The sequence below is a fragment of the Ranitomeya variabilis genome, chromosome 5 (assembly GCF_051348905.1).
Source record: "Ranitomeya variabilis isolate aRanVar5 chromosome 5, aRanVar5.hap1, whole genome shotgun sequence".
NCBI classification, from domain to species: Eukaryota; Metazoa; Chordata; class Amphibia; order Anura; family Dendrobatidae; genus Ranitomeya; species Ranitomeya variabilis.
Genome location: NC_135236.1, coordinates 406,730,828 through 406,758,451, shown reverse-complemented (window position 1 = coordinate 406,758,451; position 27,624 = coordinate 406,730,828). Strand labels below are relative to the sequence as shown.

The 27,624-nt window shown below is 42.2% G+C and overlaps 1 protein-coding gene across 1 annotated transcript in view; it reads left to right on the top strand.

Annotated features, from left to right (window-relative positions):
* Positions 1-27,624, top strand: part of ADAMTS20 (ADAM metallopeptidase with thrombospondin type 1 motif 20) — a 469,041-nt gene that overhangs the window by 175,034 nt on the left and 266,383 nt on the right. The window contains exon 10 of the mRNA XM_077265126.1: positions 9,967-10,108. Within this exon, the coding sequence (XP_077121241.1) occupies positions 9,967-10,108 (142 nt within the window). The remainder of the gene's footprint in view (positions 1-9,966; positions 10,109-27,624) is intronic.

Sequence of the window (27,624 nt, the reverse complement as noted above, 5' to 3'; positions counted from 1 at the left end):
CCCTTAGTTAGGGAAAAATAAAAAAATTAAAAAATGTATTTATTTCCATTTTCCCATTAGGGTTAGGGCTAGGGTTAGGGCTAGGGTTAGGGCTAGGGTTATTGCTAGGGTTAGGGCTAGAGTTAGGACTAGAGTTAGGGCTAGGGTTATTGCTAGGGTTAGGGCTAGTGATAGGGCTAGGGTTATTGCTAGGGTTGGGGCTAGGGTTGGGGCTACAGTTAGGGTTGGGGCTAAAGATAGGGTTAGGGTTTGGATTACATTTACGGTTGGGAATAGGGTTGGGTGTGTCTGGGTTAGAGGAGTGGTTAGGGTTAATGTTGGGATTAGGGTAAGGGGTGTGTTTGGATTAGGGTTTCAGTTATAATTGGGGGGTTTCCACTGTTCGGGCACATCAGGGGCTTTCCAAACGGGATATGGCATCCGATCTGAATTCCAGCCAATTCTGCGTTGAAAAAGGAAAACAGTGCTCCTTCCCTTCCGAGCTCTCCCGTGTGCCCAAACAGGGGTTTACCCCAACATATGGGGTATCAGCGTACTCAGGACAAATTGGACATCATCTTTTGGGGTCCAATTTATCCTGATACCCTTGGGAAAATACAAAACTGGGGGCTAAAAAAATCATTTTTGTGAAAAAAAAAAAAGAATTTTTATTTTCACGGCTCTGCGTTATAAACTGTAGTGAAACACTTGGGGGTTCAAAGTTCTCACAACACATCTAGATAAGTTCCTTGGGGGGTCTAGTTTCCAATATGGGGTCACTTGTGGGGGGTTTGTACTGTTTGGGTACATCAGGGGCTCTGCAAATGCAACGTGACGCCTGCAGACCAATCCATTTAAGTCTGCATTCCAAATGGCGCTCCTTCCCTTCCGAGCTCTGTCATGCGCCCAAACAGTGGTTCCCCCCCACATATCGGGTATCAGCATACTCAGGACAAATTGGACAACAAATTTTGGGGTCCAATTTATCCTGTTACCCTTGTGAAAATACAAAACTGGGGGCTAAAAAAATCATTTTTGTGAAAAAAAAAAGAATTTATTTTCACGGCTCTGCGTTATAAACTGTAGTGAAACACTTGGGGGTTCAAAGTTCTCACAACACATCTAGATAAGTTCCTTAGGGGGTCTAGTTTCCAATATGGGGTCACGTGTGGGGGGTTTGTACTGTTTGGGTACATCAGGGGCTCTGCAAATGCAACGTGACGCCTGCAGACCAATCCATTTAAGTCTGCATTCCAAATGGCGCTCCTTCCCTTCCGAGCTCTGTCATGCGCCCAAACAGTGGTTCCCCCCCACATATCGGGTATCAGCATACTCAGGACAAATTGGACAACAAATTTTGGGGTCCAATTTATCCTGTTACCCTTGTGAAAATACAAAACTGGGGGCTAAAAAATCATTTTTGTGAAAAAAAAAAAAGAATTTATTTTCACGGCTCTGCGTTATAAACTGTAGTGAAACACTTGGGGGTTCAGAGCTCTCAAAACACATCTAGATAAGTTCCTTAGGGGGTCTACTTTCCAAAATGGTGTCACTTGTGGGGGTTTTTAATGTTTAGGCACATCAGGGGCTCTGCAAACGCAACATGGCATCCCATCTTAATTCCAGTCAATTTTGCATTGAAAAGTAAAATAGCGCTCCTTCCCTTCCGAGCTCTGCTATGCGCCCAAACAGTGGTTTACCCCCACATATGGGGTATCGTCGTACTCAGGACAAATTGCACAACAACTTTTGTGCTCTAATTTCTTCTCTTACCCTTGGGGAAATAAAAAAATGGGGGCGAAAAGATCATTTTTGTGAAAAAATATGATTTTTTATTTTTACGGCTCTGCATTATAAACTTCTGTGAAGCACTTGTTGGGTCAAAGTGCTCACCACACATCTCGATAAGTTCCTTAGGGGGTCTACTTTCCAAAATGGTGTCACTTGTGGGGGGTTTCAATGTTTAGGCACATCAGGAGCTCTCCAAACGCAACATGACATCCCATCTCAATTCCAGTCAATTTTGCATTGAAAAGTCAAATGGCGCTCCTTCCCTTCCGAGCTCTGCTCTGCGCCCAAACAATGGTTTACACCCACATATGGGGTATCAGCGTACTCAGGACAAATTGCACAACAATTTTTGGGGTCCAATTTCTTCTCTTACCCTTGGAAAAATAAAAAATTGGGGGCGAAAATATCATTTTTGTGAAAAAATATGATTTTTTATTTTTACCGCTCTGCATTATAAACTTCTGTGAAGCACTTGTTGGGTCAAAGTGCTCACCACACATCTAGATAAGTTCCTTAGGGGGTCTACTTTCCAAAATGGTGTCACTTGTGGGGGGTTTCAATGTTTAGGCACATCAGGGGCTCTCCAAATGCAACATGGCGTCCCATCTCAATTCCAGTCAATTTTGCATTGAAAAGTCAAATGGCGCTCCTTTCCTTCCGAGCTCTGCCATGCGCCCAAACAGTGGATTACCCCACATATGGGGTATCAGCATACTCAGGACAAATTGTACAACAAATTTTGGGGTCTATTTTCTCCTGTTACCCTTGGTAAAATAAAACAAATTGGATCTGAAATACATTTTGTGTGAAAAAAAGTTAAATGTTAATTTTTATTTAAACATTCCAAAAATTCCTGTGAAACACCTGAAGGGTTAATAAACTTCTTGAAAGTGGTTTTGAGTACCTTGAGGGGTGCAGTTTTTAGAATGGTGTCACACTTGGGTATTTTCTATCATATAGACCCCTCAAAATGACTTCAAATGAGATGTGGTCCCTAAAAAAAAATGGTGTTGTAAAAATGAGAAATTGCTGGTCAACTTTTAACCCTTATAACTCCGTCACAAAAAAAAATTTTGGTTCCAAAATTGTGCTGATGTAAAGTAGACATGTGGTAAATGTTACTTATTAAGTATTTTGCGTGACATATGTCTGTGATTTAAGGGCATAAAAATTAAAAGTTGGAAAATTGCGAAATTTTCAAAATTTTCGCCAAATATTCGTTTTTTTCACAAATAAACGCAACTTATATCGAAGAAATTTTACCACTATCATGAAGTACGATATGTCACGAGAAAACAGTGTCAGAATCGCCAAGATCCGTTGAAGCGTTCCAGAGTTATAACCTCATAAAGGGACAGTGGTCAGAATTGTAAAAATTGGCCCGGTCATTAACGTGCAAACCACCCTTGGGGGTGAAGGGGTTAATGTTGATAAAATAGTTTTCACTGTGTAAAAGCGCCAAAATATAAAAATTCTAAATGTGTTATTGCGGCAATCGTACTGACCCCAAGAATAAAAGTGCCCTGTCAATTTTACCACACGTGAAAAGGCATAAAAACACCCCCAAATAAACAATTCCTCAAATGCTGGTTTTGATCATTCTGCCACCCAAAAATCAGAATAGAAAGCGATGAAAAATCATTATGTGACCGAAAACGGTACCAATAAAAATGTCAATTCGTCCCGCAAAAAAAAATGAGGCGTTACATGACTCAGCAGAAATATTTAAAAATTATGGCTCTCAAAATATGGCCATGCGAGAACTAGTGTTTGCAATAAAAAAGCTTTTTTTATCATGTGACAGCAGCCAAACATAAAAAAACAATATGAATCTGGTATCCTTGTAATCACACCGACCCAAATAATAAAGTCGTCTAATCACTTATACTGCATGAGGAACGCTGTAAAACATAAATGAAATCAACTCTCCACTTGATGTTGATTTTTTCATTCTGCCTCCCAAATATCGCAGTAATGCTTGGCTCACATTTATCCTGTGCTCTACACTGAGCGCTTACATGTAAATCTCTGAAATACAGGATTTAGACTGAACCCCCGGTGGAAGATTCCCTATAATGAGGCAGATGGAGGCACTGTGGACACCGTCTGACCTGTGATCTGGTGGTGACCGTCTTTTTAGGCATGCATAAAAGCGCTGTCGGCCACAGTTTTGTGCACTGCTTGAAAGAAGGAAACCACTGATTAGAGACCAGAGTCCAGAGTAACTCTGCTGCCTCATTATAGTAAATGGATCCCTCTGGGATTTCATCTGAATCACGTCACTCAGAAATTTAGATGGAAGCCTCAAAGTAAGTGCTCAGCATAGAGCGTCAGATAAATGTGATCCCAAACTTTATGTAAAATGGTCCCAATAAAAGCTTCAACTCAGTCCACAAAAACAGCAAGCCCCACTCAGGTCCGTCATCTATCAATGGAAATATAGGGGGCTTCCACGTCACTGGTGGCATAAAGGCTCTGGAATAGCCCTATGGCACCTCACACCCCAAAAGAAATCTAGCAAATTCTGCACTCCCACATCCAAATGCTCCCTCCATTCTGATCCTCAGTGTGCCTAAACAACATTTAGCATCAACACATTTGGTATTTCTGTAGTGTTGGGCACTCTGAACTTACTGGGCACTACAATGGCAGTTCTGCAAGCACACACACAGACAAAATTGTCACTATACCTGTAGATAATTTCCAAAATGGGGTCACTTGAGAGGGAATTCTGCACATCTAGCACTTACTGGCTCTGTTTATGAAGTCCGCAACTATTCTATGAAAATCTGAGCTTCAGGAGGCTTGCCATATGGCTAACCGGTACTGTACAACCACATATGGGGTGTTTCCACATTCCAAAGAAATTGTGGGACAAATTTTGGTGCTATTTTTGCCCATTTCTTCTTGTGAATATGTAAAATCTGGGGCTACAACAATTTTCTGTGGTAAAAATGTAATTATTTTTTCTTCACTGCCCAATGGTATAAAATTCTGTGACACACCTGTGGTGTTAATATTATCACTGCAACCATAGATTAAATCATCAAGAGGTGTAGTTTGTAACATGGGGGTCACTTATGGAACCCACAAAGTAAAACAGTAAAATCTGCTCTATAATATGGTGCTCCTTCCCTTCTGAGCACTCTGCCTGAAAAGTATGTCCAGTTTATATGCAGGGCATTGGCGCACTCAGGAGAAATTTTTACAACAAACAGGTCCATTTTTTCCTACTAGCCCTTAGAAAAATTAAAAACTTGTGGCTAATACAACATTTTAGTAATAAAAATGTAATTATTCTTTCTTCATCGCCCTATAGTATAAAATTCTGTGAGGCACAAGTGGTCTCAATATGATCACTGCACCCCTAGATGAATTCATTGGGGGGTGTAGTTTGTAAAATGAGGTCATATATGGGGGCATTTCTGCTGTACTGGCACCTCAAGGGCTCTGCCAATGTGACATGACAACCTCAAACTATTCCAGCAAAATCTGAACCCCAATATGACGCTTTTTACCTTCAGAGCTTTGCACTGTGCTTCAAAAGTAGTTTTAGGGGGGTATCAGCGTACTCAGGAGAAATTGCACAAATGTTGGGATCCATTTTCTCCTGCTATCCTTATGAAAATGAAAAAATTGGGGCTAATACAACAGTTTTGTGGGAAATTTTTGTTTTTCATTTTCACAGACCAACGTTGCAAAATTCTGTGAAGGACCTTGGGGTTAAATTTGCTCACCACACATCTAGATAAATTCCTTGATTGGTCTAGTTTTCAAAAAGGGGGTCACTTCTGGGGTTTTCCATTGTGTAGGAACATCAGGGGCTCTCCAAATACGACATGACACCCGCACACAACTTCATCAGAGCCTGCATTGCAAAACTTCACTCCATTTCTGAGCCCTGCCTGCACCCAAACAGTAGTTTTTACCCTCATATGGGGTATCGGCATACTCAGGAGAAATTGCACAACAGTTTGTAATTTGCAATTTCTTCTGTTAACATTGTGAAAACAAAAAATTGGGGCTAAAATAACTTTTTGTGGTAAAATATTTATTTATTTATTTATTTTTTTTCATTTTCGCAGCTTAACGTTACAAACCTCTATGAAGCACCTGGGGCTTAAAGATACTCACTGCACATTTAGATAAATTCCTTGAGGGATCTAGTTTCCAAAATGGCACCACTTGTGGTGAGTTTCCACTGATTAGGCACATCATGAGCTCTCCAAGCGCTACATGGCGTCCGCTACTGATTCCAGACATTTTTGTATTCAAAAAGTCAAACGCTACTCCTTCTCTTCCGAGCCCTGCCGTGCGCCCAAACATTACTTTTCCCCCACATATGGGGTATCAGCATAGTCAGGAGAAATTGCACAACAATTTTTGGGGTCAAAATAAATAATTGGGGCTAGAAGAACATTTTTTTGGAAAAATTATGATTCTTTATTTTCACGGCTCAACATTATAGATTTCTGTGAAGCACCTTGGGATTCAAGGTGCTCACCACATGTCTAGATAAGTTCAGTGAGGAGTCTAATTTCCAAAATGGGTTCATTTGTGGAGGGTCTCCACTGTTTAGGCACACCAGAGTCTCTCCAAAAGGGACAACATTATTTGAAAACCCCTATTTATTATAATCATGGCTCGACCATACATGACAAACCCTTTTACCTTTTATGTCCCCCCTATTTCCTCATAGGTTGTAAGCTTGCTAGCAGTGCCCTCACTCCTCTTGTTTAAATTGTTGAACAATGTATTACTGCGTTATATGTTATATAATTAATTTAATGCAAAAAATGGAACGGCACAATGCCAATTTGCGGGTGCTCAGGCCTCCTCAGCAATGCATCCAATACTTGCCCCAATCCAGATAAAAGTAAAAAGGAAGGCAGCACTCCATAGGCTTTTAGGTGAAAAAAGTGGATTTATTCAGACCCACATGGCATGGTGGCGTTTTGGCTCACACTGAGCCTTTATCAAGCAGTGAGTTTAACACACAGGTGAGTATATATAGACATTACTTAATAATCATTAGTTATTCACATTTACCGTATATACTCGAGTATAAGCCGACCCAAGTGTAAGCCGAGACTCCTAATTTTGCACAAAACTGGGAAAACTTATTGACTCGAGTATATGCCTAGGGTGGGAAATGCAGGTAAATTTACTGGTAAATTTCAAAAATAAAAATAGATACTAATAAAAGTAAAATTAATTGAGACATCAGTAGGTTGTGTTATTGAATATCTATATTGAATCAGGAGCCCCATATAATGCTCCATAAAGTTCATGATGGGCCCCATAAGATGCTCCATAGAATATTATTCCCCATATAATGCTGCACAACGGTTGATGGCCCCATAAGATGCTCCATAGCATATTATGCCCCATATGCTGCTCCATAAAGGTTGATGGCCCCATAAGATGCTCCATAGAATATTATGCCCCATATAATGCTGCACAAAGGTTGATTGCCCCATAAGATGCTCCATAGCATATTATGCCCCATATGCTGCTCCATAAAGGTTGATGGCCCAGATAAGATGCTCCATAGAATAATATGCCCCGTATGCTTCTGCTGCTGGTGTAATAAAAAAAAATGACATACTCACCTCTCATCGCTGGGTGCCGAGTGCTGGGGACCTGAGCAGGCAGGGACACTGGCGCGCTATGATGGCCAGGTGCTGGAGTCGCCGCTGGCTCAGGACACCGGCACTTCTGATATTCAACTGTCCCCGTTCCACCGCCGTGCGCCGCTGTGTCTCCCGGGTCTCTGCAGTATTCAGTGGTCACATGGTACCACTCATTAAAGTAATGAATATGCGCACCACGCCTATTCGAATGGAGTCACATCCATATTCATTACTTTAATGAGCGGTACCACGTGACCTCTGAGCAGAGGAAGAGCTGCAGGTGCCAGAGACCATCGGAGAAGCAGGGACGTGCAGAGACCGTATCAGAAGGGGGTGAGTATGATGTGACAGCTGCCACTCCTCCCTCCTCCCCTCCCCCCGCCGACCCCCTGGGACAATGACTCAAGTATAAGCCGAGGGACAATGACTCAAGTATAAGCCGAGAGAGGCACTTTTAGCTTAAAAAAATGGGCTGAAAATCTTGACTTATACTCGAGTATATACTGTACATTACAAACTGCAATAAAATACACGATTATAAATAATTTTCATGATTTTGTCCATAGTGCAGCTATTCTATATCTTATTAACCTTTAGAAAATGCTTAGTGCATAAAGTGCCAGTAAAATGCATACAGAAAAGTCTAATATCTGTTAATCATTATTATTCTCATAGTAAGTACAGCTGTGCATACAATTATTAGAATAGCTCACCCATTGAATATACCTGTGGCTTTAGATTTAATGAAAAGGTTTTGTATACAGGCGCTGATGCTTTCCAGGGATAATATGTAATGAGTGTATACTGGAGACATGCCATATGGATGGGAAGAATTGTCCTTTAACAGGCCTGCCATGTGAGCGGTACAGTAAGTTCTCTTTGTTAGTGTGCCCCACCTAAGATGTCGCTGAGGAGTCTGGAATGTGGGAGTGCGCATGCGTGCACACAAGATATTATACATGTATACTCGGATTGGCTGGCAGCATATGACTAGGTAATGATGAGCTAATGCATGTGCAGTAGGTATCTAGGAATGCTGGATATGGCGTTCATGGCGTCTTCCATGTGAGAGTCAGTAATCCTAACTGGGTGAGCTATTCCAATAATTGTATGCACAGTTGTACTTACTATGAGAATAATAATTATTAACAGGTATTAGACTATTATGTATGCATTTATATGGCACTTTATGCACTAAGCACTTTCTAAAGGTTAATAAGATACAGGTACAGCTCACAAAATTAGAATATTATCAAAAAGTTAATTTATTTCAGTTTTTCAATACAAAAAGTGAAACTCATATATTAGATACAGTGATTACAAACAGAGTGATCTATTTCCAGTGTTTATTTCTGTTAATGTTGATGATTATGGCTTACAGCCAATGAAAACCCAAAAGTCATTATCTCAGTAAATTAGAATATTTTATAACACCAGCTTGAAAAAAATGATTTTAAAATCCGAAATGTTGGCCTTCTGAAATGTATGTTCAGTAAATGCACTCAATACTTGGTCGGGGCTCCCTTTGCATCAATTACTGCATCAATGCGGAGTGGCATGGAGGCGATCAGCCTGTGGCACTGCTGAGGTGTTATGGAAGCCCAGGTTGCTTTGATAGCAGCCTTCAGCTCATCTGCATTGTTGGGTCTGGTGTCTCATCTTCCTCTTGACAATACCGCATAGATTCTCTATGGGGTTAAGGTCAGGAAAGTTTGCTGGCCAATCAAGTACATTGATTCTGTTGTTTTTAAACAAGGTATTAGTACTTTTGGCAGTGTGGACAAGTGCCAAGTCCTCCTGGAGAATGAAATTTCCTTCTCCAAAAAGCTTGTCGGCAGAGGGAAGCATGAAGTGCTCTAAAATTTCCTGGTAGACGGCTGCGCTGACGTTGGTCTTGATAAAACAGAGTGGACCTACACCAGCAGATGACATGGCTCCCCAAACCATCACTGATTGTGGAAACTTCACACTTCAACCAAATGACTTTTGAGTTTTCATTATCTGTAAGCCATAATCAGCAACATTAACAGAAATAATCACTTGAAATAGATCACTAGATCACTCTGTTTGTAATGACACTAATATATGCGTTTCACTTTTTGTAATGAAAAACTGAAATAAATTAACTTTTTAATGATATTCTAATTTTGTGAGATGCACCTGTATATTGTCACTGCACTATGGACAAAATCATGCAAATTATGGATAATCATGTATTTTATTGCACTTTGTAATGTAATTATGAATAACTAATGACTGTTAAATAATGTCTATATATATATATATATATATATATATATATATACTCACCTGTGTGTTAAACTCACTGTTTGAGAAATGCTCAGTGTGAGCCGAAACATCGCCATGCCATGTGGGTCTGAATAACTCCGCTTTTTTTACCTAAAAGTCTGTGGAGTGCTGCCTTGCTTTTTACTGTTATATAATTCGTATACAGCTGGACCTTCTATGACAGTATTTGAAGGCCATGAAATTGCATGCAAAGCCTGTTAAATCTTAAGATGTACATTTGTGATATTTTAATATCTTTATTCCATTTTTATAGCACGGGTTATGGCGAATGTCTCCTTGATAAGCCCAGTGGACATGTGTATGATTTTTCAAATCAGTTACCTGGTATAATATACGATGCTAACAAACAATGTGAATTGATGTTTGGTAAAGGGTCACAAGTTTGTCCATACATGGTGAGTTTTTCTTTTATTTTAACTAACAGTTAGAGTTTTAAATGCAACCTGTTAGTTTAGTATCGTGTTCTAGTGTAGAGCTGAATATTATAAATATGGGTTCAAAAAGATCAAAATCATAATGTATTTTGCCATTTGTCTAATATGACAAAGAATACACTACAGCAGCAGTAGTGAGTCTAAAGTCTAATGTATTCTATCTACTTGGCTATGGCACAATTGTTTTGTGCTTTTTGTCTTGGTGTAACGTGCTAAGATGCCATTGCACCATACACAGCTGTCTGTCCAAGCCTTCATGTGGTTTCAGTGGAGAGATCAGCATAATTCCCATGTAAAGGATTGGTCATTTCAGTTCAAATTGATTTATTCTTATTTCCCTCTACACCGTATATCGGGGAAAAGTCAGGTAGACCCCATGCACTTTAGATGGTCATCCAGTTGCTCCGAAAATTGTGGGTTAAGACGTTTAAAAGTTTAAAAAAGGTTGTCCATTACTCTGACTCGGTTACTGGATTTACTATGAATGTTTAAGGCAAATGCCCCTAAGGCTCACCATATAAGTTTTCTGCCAAGTTTCAAGTTGCTTTATGCATTTCTGCTTTGCTTCCTATATCCTGGCATCAGCTCTGCAGTCATTGCCATCACTTCCTATTCAGATTCCTTTGCTTCCTTCTTACTATATTTCCCAATTCCCATCATTTGTTGTGCTGAGCTGCAAGCCAGCAGTGAGCACACCCACTGTAACTCTGCATAAACCCCTCCTACATCTCCCCCAGCATCACACACAGACCCAGCACAGATATTCTGTACAGGACACTGTAAGAGGGAATAGAAGTAATGCACAAAGCACCATTACACCAGCTCTGACAATAAAGGTCATACCCTACTCTCCCTCACTGATGGATGGATAGATAGAATAGATATGCTGGATGGGATGGATCAATTGGGTACTAACAGAGATATAAATATACATTACACAGTATACACAGCAGTGTGTGTACATGTATATACACTCTTTTTACTGACCTAACACTGTCTTCACCATGCATTCCTTTGTTGTATGCACTTTTTCTTAAAGTTTTTACTTTTCATGAGTAAACTTTGTTTTACATCTAATGGTTTTCTGTGCATCCCTTTCTTTAATAAGTTCAGCCTATGTACAGTATATACACCCTGCTTTATGCACGCAGATATAAGTGGGGAGGGTTTGTCGGTAGAGCTGTGTTGGCAGCAGCAACATACACAACAGGAACTGCTTGTGCCCTGCTGAATGGAGTCACGTCCATTTACATGGCAAGCACCACTCACCCTCCAGTTACAACATCCCGAAACTTATGGAGATTTTGACGTGACATAACAGTAACGTAGGAGATTCTCAGGCAGAGATCATGTGCCAGAAGGGCAGCTCAGGTTACAGCAGGACTTGCAAAAGCAAAGGATTTAGAGACATGCTTATCTATGGCAGTTAGTTCAGATGAAAGAGACTTGCAAGGTAGTGGCCATCCCCTTCAAGACTAATGTATATGGGAGCTTTTACATTTTATAGTAACAGATCAACTTGAAACAGAGACAAGTTTTTTGAGTTTGCTGGGTTAGGAAATAACAGGATCGTTAAGGTATCAGTGTTTATTAATCACTTCTTGCAAACACAGAAATTCCTAAAGTGCATAACATGTATGGCCATTAGGAGTTTTGTAACTTTATGCTTCAGGCTTTTCTATCTTCATTTATACACACAACTCGCTTTGGTTCTTTACTTTCTGTAAACAGTTGTCCTCAAAGTGCATTGTGTAGCAATCAGATTGAAAAAAAACTAGGGTAAATTACACATGCTGATAGTCTGCCACTCGATCAAAATTCACAATTTGGCAGGTTGTTGGGAACAGTCCAAAATCCTGTCATCAGATACATCTCTAACAGCTCAATTAAGCTTACTTAATGCAGAGGGAAAGTTAGAGAGTATTCACATGGGCTGGACGCCTTCTGGCTGATCAAAAGCAAGTTGCTGTGATTCACACAGCGTCCTTGCACAAGTAATGCAATATACAGTGATCTGAATAAATGAGTACACCCTCTTTGAAAAGTAAGACTTTAATCAATATTTTACTGAACACCCTGTCCAAAATTTTGACAAGCCTGAGTTACAAAGAACATTTTTCTTTCTAGATTAATAATATAATTTTCATTACAAAATCTTCAGTTTTACTAAAATTAGTTGATCCAAAAATGACCACGGACTCAAATAAAAAACTACTGCATTTAGAATTTTATATGATCTCCATGATTTTCTTCTACGCATGGAATGAAAACGCTGGCAAATTTTTTTCAACATTTTATCCCTCATTTTTTTTTTCTTGCTTTTCAATACCTATTATGGTAAAAAGAATGGCTTCATTCAAAACTACAAGGCCTTTTATGGCTATGGCTATGAAAGAAATAAAAAAAGTTTTGACTCTTAAAAGAAAACAAGGAAAATATGTTAGTACAAGAAATGAAAAGTCATTCAAGCCTTAAAGGGGCTATTCAGGACTTAAATAAAAGGCATGTAGTTGCTCACAGAGGCCAGTACCTGCCTGTTGTACTTTACTCTGGTCATTGACCGCTCCTGCCACAGATTCAGCTGCTCCCTGTCAACAGAGCAGCAGTTTCTCTTCCTGTTGACAGGTTGAGACTACTGGTGACATGCTGATTGACAGCCAGCTTCCCCCAACTAGGCAGTGGAGAGCAGGCTGTCAATCAGCATGACACCATTAGCCCACTCTGTCAACAGGAAGAGAAACTGCTGTTTTGCTGACGAGATGTCAACAGAAGTCTGACAGTGGCATGTAACTCGCACATCCGTCCAGAAATGCGCGCATCGGTGACCCCCGTCATCTGATCGGGGGTCATCGGTGCGTCGGCATGACAACCAGAGGTCTCCTGAGGACCTCTATGGTTGTTGATGCCAGATTACTATGAGTGCGACCCTGTGGTCAGCTTTCATAGCAATGCTGTAATTCTACATAGGGGTATCAATCATTACACCAGGGAGTGATCACAGTGAGTAGTGACCATAACCTCTGCCTCCTACACCCTGATCACTGGAAATAAGCAGCTGCTGTGAAAATGTAACTTTATTTTCTCCATGTAGCCGCTGTTCCAGTAACAGAGAAAAGCTAGATTGCAGATTACCACTTTATTTGCAGGTAAATAATATCTCTAGAGGGGACAGGATTTCTTTAACTCTTTATAATATGCAAAATTAAAAACATATACCTTACAATCAGCATCTATCTTTAAACAATTTGTATTGACAATATCATTATGCGAAATGCCTTAGGCCACCTACAATATTATAATTAATGAAGGCCATTGTTGTACACAGCAGCCTTAATGATGGGGTGTGCGAAAGTAAGATGTCTCTAATTCACTAAGAGGTGCACACATTAGGTGCATAAGGACTGGAGTATATTTCTAGAGTAATTTACGCTGATAAAGTTGAGTACATTTTCATGAATTAAATGGGCGGGTTTAGCCATGCCCTGTCCTGCACATATTCCGCCCATTTTGGCGAAGCTGGCCTGGACTGGCTTGAAAAAAGGCAAAAGTAGCAACATTTTTTAACAACTTCTGAGATATTACACATTTTGAAACTTTTTAGTTTCTTTTATGGCAAAATTCTCCAGAAATACAGGCTTGGAAAATGTCAGAACCCTTAATGAATTTCATAAGCTTTTGAGGCCCACACCAATCTCTCACCTTGGCTTCACCAATGTAATTGGCATAAAAATGCCTAAAGTCGCAACATTCTTGTGCAATTTTTAAAGCTTTTACTTTAGTTTTCTGTCATAAAAGCTTTGATGAATCGGCCCCTATCTCTTGAATATAATCATGTAATATTCTACATAGCCTTTTAAAGGTTTTTTTTACACCTCGTCTCCATTTCACCATAACAAAAACATTTTTCAATTTACATTCTTCAAATCAATGGGCTTGAAACCCAAACATCACAAAACCCTTAACCCCTTCACAACCTTAGACGTATCCATGCGTCCAGGTTGGGAAGTACTTCCCGACCTTGGACGTATGGATACGTCATGGCGATTTTGCCATCTAGGGGTGTACTGAGCATTTTTAACCAACAGCTGATTCACAAAACTTTATAACATTTAGATGTGAGAACAAAAAATTTAATTTTTTCCAATAAAATACTGTTTTAGCACCAAATGTATACTTTACATGAGGAGTAATGTGAGAATTTGCACCCCACAATTTGTTATGCAATTTCTACCATATGTGGAAGTACCCCGTATGTGGTTGTACACTACTGTTTGAGCACAAGGCAGGGATTGGATGGGAAGGAGCACTACCCTACTTGGCTTTTAGAACACAGATTTCATTTGAACAGATTGTGGGCTCCATTAGCTGAGCCGCTGAGGTGCCAGAACAACAGAATCCCCCCTTCCCCCAGGTGACCCCATATTGGAAACTTCAGTGCATAAGGAATTCATCCAGGGGTGTAGTGAGTATTTTGAGCCCGTACAATGGGGAAAATACGTATTTGATACACTGCCGATTTTGCATGTTTTTTCACTTACAAAGAATAGAGAAGTCTGTAATTTTCATCGTAGGTCCACTTCAACTGTGAGAGACAGAATCTTTAAAAAAAAATCTAGAAAATCACATTGTATGATTTTTACATAATTAATTTGTATTTTAGTGTGTGAAATAAATATTTTACATAATAGAAAAACAGAACTTACCGTATATACTCGAGTATAAGCCGACCCCCCTAATTTTGCAACAAAAAACTGGGAAAACGTATTGACTCGAGTATAAGCCTAGGGTGGAAAATGCAGCAGCTACCGGTATATGTCAAAAATAAAAATAGATACCAATAAAAGTAAAATTAATTGATACATCAGTAGGTTAAGTGTTTTTGAATATCCATATTGAATCAGGAGCCCCATATAATGCTCCATGCAGTTCTTTATGGCCCCATAGATGCCCCATATAATACGCCATGCAGTTCTTTATGGCCCCATAGATGCCCCATATAATGCTCCATGCAGTTATGGCCCCATAGATGCCCCATATAATGCTCCATGCAGTTATGGCCCCATAGATGCTCCATATAATGCTCCATGCAGTTATGGCCCCGTAGATGCCCCATATAATGCTCCATGCAGTTATGGCCCCATATAATGCTTCATTCAGTTCTTTATGGCCCCATAGATGCCCCATATAATACTCCATGCAGTTCTTTATGGCCTCATAGATGCCCCATATAATGCTCCATGCAGTTATGGCCCCATAGATGCCCCATATAATGCTCCATGCAGTTATGGCCCCATAGATGCCCCATATAATGCTCCATGCAGTTATGGCCCCATAGATGCTCCATATAATGCTCCATGCAGTAATGGCCCCATAAATGCTCCATATAATGCTCCATGCAGTTATGGCCCCATAGATGCTCCATATAATGCTCCATGCAGTTATGGCCCCATATAGTGCTCAATATAATGCTCCATACAGTTATGGCCCCATAGATGCTCCATATAATGCTCCATGCAGTTATGGCCCCATAGATGCCCCATATAATGCTCCATGCAGTTATGGCCCCATAGATGCCCCATATAATGCTCCATGCAGTTATGGCCCCATAGATGCTCCATATAATGATCCATACAGTTATGGCCCCATAGATGCTCCATATAATGCTCCATGCAGTTATGGCCCCATAGATGCTCCATATAATGCTCCATGCAGTTATGGCCCCATATAATGCCCCATATAATGCTCCATACAGTTATGGCTCCATATAATGCCCCATATAATGCTCCATGCAGTTATGGCCCCATAGGTGCCCCATATAATGCTCCATACAGTTATGGCCCCATATAATGCCCCATATAATGCTCCATGCAGTTCTTTATGTCCCCATAGACGCTTCATATAGCATTGTGCCACATGTAATGCTGCTGCTGCTGCAATAAAAAAAAAAAACATACTCACCTCTCGTCGCTGCTCCTCAGCGTCCTGTCTCTCCGCACTGACTGTTCAGGCAGAGGGCGGCATGCACACTAATACATCATCGCGTAATCTGACCTGCACAGTCACAGCAAGAGGATGGGAAGACGGAGCGGTGCCCGGCGAATGGAACGCGGACAGGTGAATATGAAATACTCACCTGGTCCCGGCGCTCCTGACGCTGTCCCTGCCTGTCCCATGGTATCGCAGCTTCTTCCTGTAAAGAGCGGTCACTGGTACCGCTCATTACAGTAATGAATATGCGGCTCCACCCCTATGGGAGTGGAGTCCATATTCATTACTTTAATGAGCGGTACCACATGACCATTGAATAGAGGAAGAGCTGCAGCGAGGGAGACCATGGGACAGGCTGGGACAGCATTAGGAGCGCCGGGAGCAGGTGAGTATGCGACAGTCCTCTCTCCCCCTCACCCGCCGACCCCGCCGCCGAACATGGCTCGAGTATAAGCCGAGAGGGGCACTTTCAGCCCAAAAATTTGAGCTGAAAATCTCGACTTATACTCGAGTATATACGGTAATATTTGGTACAGAAACCTTTGTTTGCAATTACAGAGGTTAGAAGTTTCCTGTAGTTCTTGATCAAGTTTGCACACACTCTAGCAGGGATTTTGGCCCACTCCTCCATACAGATCTTCACCAGATCTGTCACTGGGTAATATTGAGTTTCAACTCCCTCCAAAGATTTTCTATTGAGTTTAGGTCTGGAGACTGGCTAGGCCACTCCAGGACCTTGAAATGCTTCTTACGGAGCCACTCCTTAGTTGCCCTGGCTGTGTGTTTCTGGTCATTGTCATGCTAGAAGACCCAGCCACGACCCATCTTTAATGCTCTTACTAAGGGAAGAAGGTTGCCAAAATCTTGTGATACATGACCCCATCAATCCTCCCTTTAATACGATGCAGTATTCCTGTCCCTTTTGCAAAAAGTGACCCCCAAAGTATGATGTTTCCCCCACCATTTTTCACAGTTGGGACTGTGTTCTTGGAGTTGTACTCGTCTTTCTTCTTCCTCCAAACACAGCAAGTGGAGTTGATACCAAAAAGTTCTATTTTGATCTCATCTGATCACATTACCTTTTCCCATGCCTCCAGATGGTTATTGGCGAACTTAAAAAAGGCCAGGACATGTGCTGTCGTGAGCTGGGGGACTTTGCTTGCCTTGCAGGATTTTAATCCATGATGGTGTAGTGTGTTATTCAAAGTAATGTTTGAGACTGTGGTCCCAGCTCCCTTAACCCCTTCACCCCTGGAACTTTTTTTCATTTTTTCATTTTTGTTTTTCGCTCCCCTACTTTCCAGAGCCATAACTTTTTTTTTTCCGTCAATATGGCCATGAGGGGGCTTATTTTTTGCAGGACGAGTTGTACTTTTGAACAATTCCATTGCTTTTACCATGTCGTGTAACAGAAAATGGGAAAACAATTCCAAGTGTGATGAAATTGCAAAAAAGTGCAATCCCACACTTGTTTTTTGTTTGGCTTTTTTGCTAGATTTACTAAATACTAAAACTGACCTGCCACTATGATTTTTCAGGTCATTACAAGTTCATAGACAGCAAACATGTCTAGGTTCTCTTTTATCTAAGTGGTAAAAAAAAATTCCAAAGTTTGCTAAAAAAAAAATAAAATTGCGCAATCTTCCCATAACGGTAGCGTCTCCATTTTTCGTGTTCTCGGGTCAGGAGACAGCTTATTTTTTGAGTGCTGAGCTGACGTTTTTAATGATACCATATTGGTGCAGATATGTTCTTTTGATCGCCCTTTATTGCATTTTAATGCAATGTCGTGGTGACCAAAAAATGCTTAATTGTGGCGTTTTGATTTTTTTCTCGCTACGCCGTTTAGCGATCAGGATTCTTTTTATTGATAGATCAGGCGATTCTGAACGTGGTGATACCAAATGTGTGGGTTTGATTTTTTTTATTGTTTTATTTTGATTAGGACGAAAGGGGGGTGATTTGGACTTTTATATTTTTTTTATATTTTTAAACACTTTTTTTAATTTTGGCATGCACTACTCGATCGCCTCTGCAACATTGAGGTGATGCACAGATCACCTCTATGCAGCAGAATTACAAGCTTTTGCTATGAGCGCCGACCACAGGGTGGAGCTCATAGCAATCTGCAATCAACAACCATAGAGGTCTCGAGGAGACCTCTGGTTGTGATGACAATGCACCGATGACCCCTGATCACGTGACGGGGGTCAGCGGTGCGAGTACTTTCGGCCGCGCGGCCGGCAGCGCTTGTTAAATGCCGCTGTCAGAGTTTGACAGCGGCATTTAACTGGTTAATGGGCATGAGCAGATCGCGATTCCACTCGCGCTCATTGCGAGCACATGTCAGCTGTTGAAAACAGCTGACATGTCGCGGCTTTGAGGTGGGCTTACCGCCGGAGCCCACTTCAAAGCAGGGGATACTGCCAGCTGACGTACTATTCCGTCTGCTGGCAGAAAGGGGTTAAGGTAATTGACCAGGTCATCCCATGTAGTTCTGGGCTCATTCATGGCATTTCTCAGAATCATACTTACCCCACAAGGCGAGATTTTGCATGGAGCCCTAGACTGAGGAATGTTGACAATCATCTTGTTTGTTTCCATTTTCAAATAATTGTGCCCATAGTTGTTACCTTCTCACTGAGCTGCTTGCCTATTGTCCTGTAGCCCATTCCAGCGTACAGGTCTACAATTTTATCCGTGGTGTCATAAGACAGCTTTGTGGTCTTTTCCATGGTGATGAAGTTGGAGGGTGATTGATTGATTATGTGTATGGACAGGTGTCTTTTATACAGGTAATGAGTTCAAGCAGGTTCAGTTAATATAAAAAATGAGTGTAGAGTAGGAGGGTTTCTTTAAGAAAAGCTTACAGGTCTGTGACAGCTAGAATTCTTGCTGGTTTGTAGTTTATCAAATACTTACCGTATTTTTCGGACTATAAGATGCATCGGACTGTTATGATCCGGTGACCTTGGAGCCGCATGAAACTTTCTCTGGAGTAGGTGGAAACTATACTGACCGCAGATCCTGAACTTACACCACAACTAGAAGTAGCCATGGGGTGTGCCTAACAAACCCTAGACACCTCGACACAGCCGGAGGACTAAATACCCCTATAGATGGAAATAGGAATACTGCCTTGCCTCAGAGCAGAACCCCAAAGGATAGGCAGCCCCCATGAATATTGACTGTGAGTAGGAGAAGAAAAGACACACGCAGGCAGAAAACAAGATTTAGCAAAATAGGCCACTCTAGCTAAATAGGAATAGATAGGACAGAATACTAGGCGGTCAGTATTAAAACCCTTCAAAAAATATCCACAGCAGATAATACAAAAAATTCCACAATCTAACTAAAGACGTGGAATGAATATCTGCAACCCCAGAGAATCCAACAAGACTGAGAAAATACTGACACAATCTAAGCTGGACAAGAAAACACAAAAGAATAGCACTGAATCATGAAGCACACAGCATGTGTGCCATAGAAAAAAAAACAGATACTTATCTTTGCTGATTTGGCAGAAAGGCAGGAGGAACCAGGCAGAGGTCCAACACCTGCCAACAACAATTGACAACTGGCAAGGACTAATGAATCCTGCACACCTAAATACCCCAGTCAGAACTGCAATCAGCAGAAACACCTGACCAGGACTGCAACTCAGGGACAACTGCATTACCACCTACCACCACCAGAGGGAACCCAAAAGCAGAATTCACAACAGTACCCCCCTTCTTGAGGAGGGGTCACCGAACCCTCACCAGCGCCCCCAGGCCGATCAGGACGAGCCAGATGAAAGGCACGGACCAAATCAGCAGCATGGACATCAGAAGCAAAAACCCAAGAATTATCCTCCTGGCCATAACCCTTCCATTTGATAAGGTACTGAAGCCTACGCCTTGAAAAACGAGAATCCAAAATCTTCTCAACCACATACTCCAACTCCCCATCAACCAACACAGGGGCCGGAGGATCAACAGAGGGAACAACGGGCACCACATATTTCCGCAATAAAGATCTATGGAAGACATTATGGATAGCAAAAGAGGCCGGAAGCGCCAATCGAAAAGACACCGGATTAATAATCCCAGAAATCCTATAAGGACCAATAAACCGAGGCTTAAACTTAGGGGAAGAAACCTTCATAGGAACATGACGGGAAGACAACCAAACCAGATCCCTAACCCGAAGCCGGGAACCAACACACCGACGACGGTTAGCAAAACGTTGAGCCTCCTCCTGAGACAACACCAAATTGTCCACCACATGCGCCCAAATCTGCTGCAACCTGTCAACCATAGAATCCACACCAGGACCGTCAGAAGGCTCAACCTGCCCAAAAGAAAAACAAGGATGAAAAACAAAATTACAAAAGAAAGGCAAAACCAAAGTAGCTGAACTAGCCCGATTATTAAGGGCAAACTCGGCCAATGGCAAAAAGGCCACCCAATCATCCTGATCAGCAGACACAAAGCATCTCAAATAGGTCTCCAAGGTCTGATTAGTTCGCTCGGTCTGGCCATTTGTCTGAGGATGAAATGCAGAAGAAAAAGACAAATCAATGCCCAGCCTAGCACAAAAGGCCCGCCAAAACCTAGAAACAAACTGGGAACCTCTGTCGAACACAATATTCTCCGGAATACCATGCAAACGAACCACATGCTGAAAAAACAACGGAACCAAATCTGAAGAGGAAGGCAATTTAGGCAAAGGCACCAAATGAACCATCTTAGAAAACCGGTCACAAACAACCCAGATAACCGACATCCTCTGGGAAACCGGAAGATCAGAAATGAAATCCATAGAAATATGCGTCCAGGGCCTCTCAGGGACCAGCAATGGCAAAAAAGGGACTGCACAAAAGAACGCACATCACGTGACAAGGAAGGCCACCAAAAGGACCTACCAACCAAATCTCTGGTACCAAAAATACCAGGATGACCAGCCAACACGGAACAGTGAACCTCAGAAATCACTCTACTAGTCCATCTGTCAGGAACAAACAATTTCCCCACAGGACAGCGGTCAGGTCTGTCAGCCTGAAATTCCTGAAGAGCCCGCCGTAAATCAGGGGAAATGGCAGAAAGGACCACCCCTTCTTTCAGAATGCCGACCGGTTCACGGACCTCAGGAGAATCAGGCAAAAAACTCCTAGAAAGGGCATCAGCCTTAATATTCTTAGAATCCGGAAGATATGAAACCGCGAAATCAAAACGGGAAAAAAAACAAGGACCATCGAGCCTGTCTAGGACTCAGCCATTTGGCAGACTCGAGGTAAATCAGATTCTTATGATCAGTCAGGACCACAATACGGTACTTAGCTCCCTCAAGCCAATGTCAAGCTAATTATTTCTCTGGAGGCAAGATAGGTCTTTCTTTCTCTCTAGGGGTAGTTAGTTCCTCAGGCTGGCTCGAGACATCTAGGATTTTTTGGCAAACTGGACTGACCGCAAATCTTAACCTATCCAAACACACTAGAAGTAGCTGGTAGCCTAGACGTCTCGAGCCAGCCTGAGGAACTAACTACCCCCAGAGAGAAAGAAAGACCTCTCTTGCCTCCAGAGAAATAATCCCCAAAGATATAGAAGCCCCCAACAAATAATAACGGTGAGGTAAGAGGAAGGCACATACACAGGGATGAAAGCAGATTCAGCAAATGAGGCCCACTAATACTAGATAGCAGAAAATAGAAAAGGGAATCTATGCGGTCAGTAAAAAACCCTTACAAAATATCCACTCTGAGATTTCAAGAACCCCCACACCAACTAACGGTGTGGGGGAAGAAACTCAGTCCCCTAGAGCAACCAGCAAGCGAGGAAATCACATTTTAGCGAGCTGGACTAAAAACATAATGAACGCTGATAATCAAAAAATGATCAAACAAAAACTTAGCTTGTCTTGGAGAGACTGGGAGCAAGGTAGCCACAAGGAATCTGAAGAGCACTGAATACATTGATAGCAGGCCAGGAACTGAGTATCCAGGTGAGCTAAATAGGAAACCAACCAAGGATAACGAACCAGCTGATGCTGCAACCTGCAGAAAGACAACACTACACAGTACCGCTTGTGACCACTAGAGGGAGCCCAAAAATAGAGTTCACAACAGAATACTACCTTGCCTCAGAGCAGAACCCCAAAGGATAGGCAGCCCCCACGAATATTGACTGTGAGTAGGAGAAGAAAAGACACACGCAGGCAGAAAACAAGATTTAGCAAAAGAGGCCATTCTAGCTAAATAGGAAAGGATAGGACAGAATACTAGGCGGTCAGTATTAAAACCCTTCAAAAAATATCCACAGCAGATAATACAAAAAATTCCACAATCTAACTAAAGACGTGGAATGAATATCTGCAACCCCAGAGAATCCAACAAGACTGAGAAAATACTGACACAATCTAAGCTGGACAAGAAAACACAAAAGAATAGCACTGAATCATGAAGCACACAGCATGTGTGCCACAGAAAAAAAAACCAGACACTTATCTTTGCTGATTTGGCAGAAAGGCAGGAGGAACCAGGCAGAGGTCCAACACCTCCCAACAACAATTGACAACTGGCAAGGACTAATGAATCCTGCACACCTAAATACCCCAGTCAGAACTGCAATCAGCAGAAACACCTGACCAGGACTGCAACTCAGGGACAACTGCATTACCACCTACCACCACCGGAGGGAACCCAAAAGCAGAATTCACAACATCGGACCATAAGACGCACCTAGGATTTAGAGGAGTAAATTAGGAAACAAAATTGAAGAAAAAAATGTAGTCAATTCTGTACTTAATATCCCCTATCCTGGTATATATGGTCCCCTCATCCCCATCCTGATACACATGGCCCCTCATTCCTACCCTGGTGTGCATGGCCCCCTCATCCCTATCCTGGTATGCAATGATCCCTCATCCCTATCCTGGTATGCAGGGTCTCATCCCTGTCCTGGTATGCATGGCCCCCTCATCCATATCCTGGTATGCATGGCCCCCTCAGCCCTATCCTGGTATGCATGGACCCATCATCCCTATCCTGGTATGCATGGTAGCATCCCTATCATGGTATGCAGGGCTCCATCCCTATCCTTGCATGCAGGGCCACATCCCTATTCTGGTATGATTTCCCCCAAACCCGGTCCTGGTATGCATGGCTTCATCCTTATAATTTGCCCCCATCCTGGTATGCATGGCCCCATCCTTATAATTGGCCCCCACCCCATCCCCATCCTGGTATGCATGGCCCCATCCTTATAATTGGCCCCCGCTCCCATCCCCATCCTGGTATGCATGCCCCATCCTTATAATTGGCCCCCACTCCCATCCCCATCCTGGTATGCATGGCCCCATCCTTATAATTGGCCCCCATCCCCATCCTTGTATGGATGGCCCCATCAGAAAACATTTAAAAAAAATTACACTAACCTACACTGTGCTCCCTCGCAGCATCCTTCTCCAGTGCCAGCAACTGCTTTATGCTTGTAAGCAGCGCATGGCAGGGATGTCATGCACTGCCCACAAGCAGAGCACAGCTGTCGGAATACTCACCGGGACTGTGTGCACGAAGAGCAGTGAGTATTCATTGCTCTTCTGTAGCGCGCAGTGTCAGGAATCGGCTTCCTGTTGCTGCCCGGTGGTCACGTGTGCTGCTACTAAATACTTAATGAATATTTATTCAGTTCTCTTAAGTAGCTGCAGACATGACCACTGGGCAGCAGCACGAAGCCGGTTCCTGACACTGCGCGCTACAGAAGAGCAATGAATACTCACTGCTCTTCGCGCGCTCAGTCCCGGAGAGTATTCCGGAAGCTCTGCTCTGCTTGTGAGCAGCGCATGACATCCTTGCCAGGCGCTGCTTACTGTTGCATAGGTTGTGCACAGAAGAAACTTGTGAGAGTAGATTACATGGGGTTATTCAACTTTTATCTACACACAACATGAGGTACATGCATCAGCTTCTTAGTACTACATAACAGAAAGTCTAAAGGACCTTTTGCCAGAGAGAAAGTGAAATCAAAGTACAACAAGTATATGCATTACATTCAACTAAGCATATAACAGTATCAACATCACCATCTACTGTCAGAAAAGTGTAAACTCCTCCTGCACACAAATAAGTCTGTATCTGTTGCATATCTGCCAACACCCTTTCTCAACAGTAAGGACTTATTCAGTTAAGCCTAATTTCTTCATCAGTCTCTGATGTCTTTCAGCTCTCAATGCCTTTATGAAAATATCTGCTGTCATATCTTCAGTTGGGCAGTACTCTAAATTTAGGATTCCTTGTTCCTGGTGATCTCTCAAGAAGTGAAACTTTACATCAATGTGTTTAGTTTTTAGATTAACTCTTTCCATCTGAGCAAGAACTAGACATCCTTGATTGTCCTTATACATCTTTGTTGGTCCCAATTGTTGTTGTCCTAAGTCTGTTAACAGTTATCTTAACCATAGAACTTCTTGACTGGCATGTGCTGCGGCAACATATTCTGCTTCTGTCGATGACAGAGTTACTATAGATTGTTTCTTACTTGTCCAACTAATTGGTCCGCCTGAGATCAAAAAAAGATAGCCACTGGTAGATTTCCTGTCAATTGGATCTCCAGCCCTGTCTGCATCAACATATCCAGTAAAAATGCATTTCTCACTTGCAGGTAGTTTCACTTTAACCCCTTAACCCCCAAGGGTGGTTTGCACGTTAATGACCGGGCCAATTTTTACAATTCTGACCACTCCTCTTTGTGAGGTTATAACTCTGGAACGCTTCAACGGATCCTGACAATTCTGACAATGTTTTCTCGAGACATATTGTACTTCATGATAGTGGTAAAATTTATTTGATATTACCTGCATTTATTTGTGAAAAAAAACGGAAATTTGGAGAAAATGTTGAATATTTCGCAGATAATCGCAGAAGATATGTCACATAAAATACTTAATAAGTAGCATTTCCCACATGTCTACTTTACATCAGCACTAGTGTTGAGCATTCCGATACTGCAAATATCGGGTATCGGCTGATATTCGCTGTATCAGAATTCGAATTATTATTATTATTATTTATTGTTATAGCGCCATTTATTCCATGGCGCTTTACATGTTAGGAGGGGTATACATAATAAAAACAAGTACAATAATCTTAAACAATAGAAGTCATAACTGGTACAGGAGGAGAGAGGACCCTGCCCGCGAAGGCTCACAATCTACAAGGGATGGGTCAGAATACAGTAGGCGAGGATAGAGCTGGTCATGCAGCGGTTTGGTCGATCGGTGGTTACTGCAGGTTGTAGGCTTGTAGGAAGAGGTGGGTCTTCAGGATCTTTTTGAAGGTTTCGATGGTAGGCGAGAGTCTGATGTGTTGTGGTAGAGGGTTCCAGAGTAGGGGTGATACGCGAGAGAAATCTTGTATACGATTGTGGGAAGAGGAGATAAGAGGGGAGTAGAGAAGGAGATCTTGTGAGGATCGGAGGTTGCGTGCAGGAAAGTACCGGGAGACGAGGTCACAGATGTATGGAGGAGACAGGTTGTGGATGGCTTTGTACGTCATGGTTAGGGTTTTGTACTGGAGTCTCTGGGCAATGGGGAGCCAGTGCAGGGATTGACAGAGGGGAGAGGCCAGGGAATAGTGAGGGGACAGGTGGATTAGTCAGGCAGCTGAGTTTAAAATAGATTGGAGGGGTGCGAGAGTGTTAGAGGGGAGGCCACAGAGCAGGAGGTTGCAGTAGTCAAGGCGAGAGATGATAAGGGCATGGACTAGGATTTTTGCAGATTCTTGGTGGAGGAATGTACGGATTCGTGAAATATTTTTGAGTTGAAGTCGGCAGGAAGTGGAAAGGGCTTGGATATGTGGTTTGAAGGAGAGATCAGCATCAAGGATTACCCCGAGGCAGCGAGCTTGTGGGACTGGGGAGAGTGGGCAGCCATTTACTGTAATGGATAGGTTCGTTGGGGGGGTCGCGTGAGATGGGGGAAAGATGATGAATTCTGTTTTGTCCATGTTAAGTTTCAGAAATCTAGCGGAGAAGAAGGATGAAATAATGGACAGGCATTGAGGGATTCTGGTTAGTAGGGAGGTGATATCTGGTCCAGAGATGTAGATCTGTGTGTCATCAGCATAGAGGTGATACTGAAAGCCATGAGATTCTATGAGCTGTCCCAGGCCAAAGGTGTAAATGGAGAAGAGATTTCTGCGATATCGGAAATCGGAATCGGAAGTTCCCACAGTGCAAAAATGCAGTATAATTGAGTGTGGGCGGTGCGTGGGCGGAAACTGCGTGTCTCTGTGCGGGCGGGGTCTGTGCGGGACCGTGGGTGGCCTGTACGGCCTCTCCGGGGTCTGTGCGGCCTCTCCGGGGTCTATGCGGCCTCACCGGGGTCTGTGCGGCTTGCCGGGGGGTCTGTACAGGCTGTCGGGGGGTCTGTATGGCCTCTCCGGGATCTGTGCGGACTGCCGGGGGTCTTTGTGTCTGTGCAGGCATCGTCTGATGTGACTACAAGTCCCATTGGGCTATGCCTGCTACAATGACAGTGATTGACACATTAGCCAATGATGGGACAGTAGTAGTCCCATCATCCGGCTAATGTGTTGAATGTAAAAAAAAAAATACTCCATACATGCTACATACATGCTACATACATACATGCTACATACTACATACGTACATGCTACATACATGCTACATACATGCTACATACTACATACATACATGCTACATACATGCTACATGCTACATACATGCTACATACATGCTACATACATGCTACATACATACATACTACATACATGCTACGTACATGCTACATGCATACATGCTACATACATACTACATACATACATACATGCTACATACATACATACATGCTGCATACATACATGCTACATACTACATACATACATGCTACATACATGCTACATATATGCTACATGCTACATGCATGCTACATACATGCTACATACATACATACATACTACATACATACTGCATACATACATACATACATGCTACATATATGCTACATGCTACATACATGCTACATACATGCTACATACATGCTACATACATACTACATACATACATACAACATACATACTGCATACATACTACATACATACATCCATACATACTACATACATATATACATCATACATACTACATACTACATACACACTACATACATAGAATACATTCATTCATTACATGCAATACAACCATAAAAACATACAGTACATTAAACATAGATTACATACTCACCATTACTTGTCATTTTGATCCCCGAAGCCAGTGTCATCTGTAAAAAATATGAAAAAAACAAACAACCAATATACTCCCTGTCTGCAGAAATCCACAAGTGTCCCACGACGATCTCCCGTGGAGAACGGCAGCAACAGCTGTTGCAACCGCTCACCAGGGGCTCCAGGAACACAATGACGGGAGAAAGGTATCCTTCCGCATTGTATTCCTCCGCTGCTGTAAAAAAAAAGTCCCTAGTCTCACTTTATGGCA